This window comes from Magnolia sinica, chromosome 10, assembly GCF_029962835.1.
Source record: "Magnolia sinica isolate HGM2019 chromosome 10, MsV1, whole genome shotgun sequence".
Taxonomy (NCBI): domain Eukaryota; kingdom Viridiplantae; phylum Streptophyta; class Magnoliopsida; order Magnoliales; family Magnoliaceae; genus Magnolia; species Magnolia sinica.
This window is the reverse complement of record NC_080582.1, coordinates 69,377,651-69,380,431: the sequence shown is the minus strand read 5'-3', so window position 1 is coordinate 69,380,431 and position 2,781 is coordinate 69,377,651. Positions and strand designations below refer to the sequence as shown.

Genomic DNA, 2,781 nt, shown 5'->3' with positions numbered 1-2,781 from the left:
ATTGGGTGCTGAGTAAACGTTATGGGCTGCCATGATGTGTACCTCATCCACTCCGTCCATCCGTTCTATCCGCTCATTTTTTGACATGATTCCAAAATTGAAGTATATACAAAGCTTAAGTGGACCACCCTATAGCAAACAGCACGACTAATACTGTCTACCATTGAAACCTTTATGAGGGCCACAGTAACGTTCATCCAACCTATTCATAGGATCACACCGACACGGACGAAGGTAAAACAAAAATATCAACTTGATCCAAAGATTAGGTGGCTCCTAAGAAGGTTTCAACGGTAGGCGTTCAATTCCCACTCCTACTTATGGTGTGCTCCCTTGCCTTTACATACGTTTCAATTTTTGTATCATATCCTAAAATGATCTGAAGAAAATTGGTGGATGGCGTGGATAAGACACATAAATCACTGTAGGCCCCCATATAGTACTGAGCAGCACGGTACCCTTTCCGCACTCGGCAAACCGCCTAAAGTCGCACGTGTTAACTCGCACGCTCATCTACGTCCTCATCCGTGCCATCTTCGACCTATAAAAAGCGGGATTCCTTTCTTGCATCATGGTTAGGGTTTTCTCTCGCGCCTCCTGCTAGGGTTTTCAGCGGCTCTCTACCTCGATCGAAAATGGTGAAAGAACTCTTTCTCTCACTCTGTCTATCTCTTTGATTTTCTGTCATACACCATTCTAACGGTGTATATCTTCTTTGTTCCCTTTGCAGCCGTCGCACAAGACCTTCCGCATCAAGAAAAAGCTGGCGAAGAAGATGAGGCAGAACAGGCCAATCCCTCACTGGATCCGGATGAGGACTGACAACACCATTAGGTCCGTACATCTGTAGTTCATCTTCATTTCCTTCTCCTTTCCATGGTGCTTATACATCGTATCCCCCGTGTATATCCGCAGGTACAACGCGAAGCGCAGGCACTGGCGCCGTACAAAGCTAGGGTTCTGAGGCCCTTGAAGGTTTTCCCTTCTTATATCGTCGAATTAGGGTTTTGATTTTTGATAAAAGACATGAAATCGTAATCTGTTTTGTTTCTTTCTTCTATTACTCCTTTGATATTTGCGGGAAACGTGACTTAGACTGATTTTTCGGTAATGCGATTGCCAAAGGATGGTTTGAGATGTTGATGTATCGTTTCTAGTTTTCATAGTTTCAGCTTTTTTGATAATTTTTTTTATTTCCTGGAATTATCATGGAGAAATGTTCTTCGTTGCATCGGTACAACTCGGCCAGCCTAATCGTGCAATCCGGACCGCCCATTATGTTTATCGCACAGTTGCAGAAATCACACAAAATGGATGGTCTGATTTATATGGGACAGTTGAGATTATTTGCTAATTAGGCTTCAAAAAATAGACGGTTCAGAATTATTGGCTTCACCAATTTTCATTTATGATATGGAATGTCTGTTTATAGGCTATTATTCGGACAGTTAGGATTGTCTAATCAGTGCGATTGTCATGTGGTAGCCCAATTTTTTTTAAAAAATAGACGGTTAGGACAGTCTAATTGATCAATCCGGAGCATCCATTATGTCGAGCCCTCAGATGCAGAAATCGCATAAAATGGATGGTCTGATCTCTATGGGATAGTTAGGTTTGTTTGCTAATTTGGCTTCAAAAAATAGACAGACAAATTTTGGCCTCGCCAAATTTCCTTTATGATCTGGAATATCTGTTTATAGGCTATTATTCAGATGGTTATGTTTGTATGATTGACGTGATTGTCACGTGTTAGCACATTGGATTGTGATGGATCTACTCGATGGCTGAGATCATTTTGATTGGAATATCCAAGTGTCCTGATAAGCTGACCCCAATTAATTGGGATGAGGCGTGGATGTCAACGATGATCCAAGTGTCCTGAATCCTGATGCTCTATTATGAGGTTTATAACTTGTAGTACTTTGAGTCGTTGGGTCATTTTCCACCATCTTTTATCTAATGCGAGTAATGTAAAATGATCAGCATGAAGCAGTACTATTGTTGCTTGTGCGAGCAATCTGTATGGGTTGGGCCCAGCATTTCTTGATTCCAATGGTTCATTGCTTGGGGTCCACATGGATGATGATGGTGGCACAAAAGCTTCCCACATTTTCAGTTTGCTTGCTTTCATGCAAGTGGATTGTTCGAATTTGGAAACAAACTCTTATCACTGGTCTCTGTGTTCTGGGTAAGATTTTACTGACGGGTTGTGTGAGATGAGATTTTTGTCCGCCCATCACCCAGCCATGGCGGAGCCCTCTATATGAGTGTGTTGGACTGTTGAAAATGGGATTTTCTATATGGAATGCTGGCGGCAACACATCTTTGGTTTGGGCCTGACATGGCAGGTTATGGTTGTTAAATGGTTTCTATTGTATGCTTTGTTTTTGTGCATTCTGTGTGTAGAATTGGTAGGTAGAGTAAAATGAGGATATTTCTTTAGTATATAATTGCACCTATTTCGATACTACATTTATGTTGGATCTTGAAAGTCTCAGGGGCCATTTGGATGTGGCCAAGCTTAGTTTTTTAACCAATCCATTTTATAAGGCAGCATGAAATGACCTAATCTATAATGATTGTATGCCTGAAATACCAAATAGTCTTGAAAATCCCCTATTTTGGGAATTTAATTGTAGTCAAGTAGTGATGATTTTTTTTTTTTTTGGGTATGCATTGAAAATATAATTAACAATTTATAAATACCCTATTGATCACCTTGTAAAAAAAAAGTAGATACCCAACTGGTGTTAATTGAGATGAGATTAACTCATTTTTAAG

General features: G+C 40.4%; 1 protein-coding gene across 1 annotated transcript; it reads left to right on the top strand.

Annotated features, from left to right (window-relative positions):
• Window positions 1-499: 499 nt before the first annotated feature.
• Window positions 500-1,137, top strand: LOC131216931 (large ribosomal subunit protein eL39). Its single transcript, XM_058211565.1, has 3 exons — window positions 500-638; window positions 731-834; window positions 916-1,137. Exons 1-3 carry the CDS (start codon window positions 636-638, stop codon window positions 962-964), a joined length of 156 nt encoding a protein of 51 aa, XP_058067548.1. The 5' UTR covers window positions 500-635; the 3' UTR covers window positions 965-1,137.
• Window positions 1,138-2,781: the final 1,644 nt, after the last annotated feature.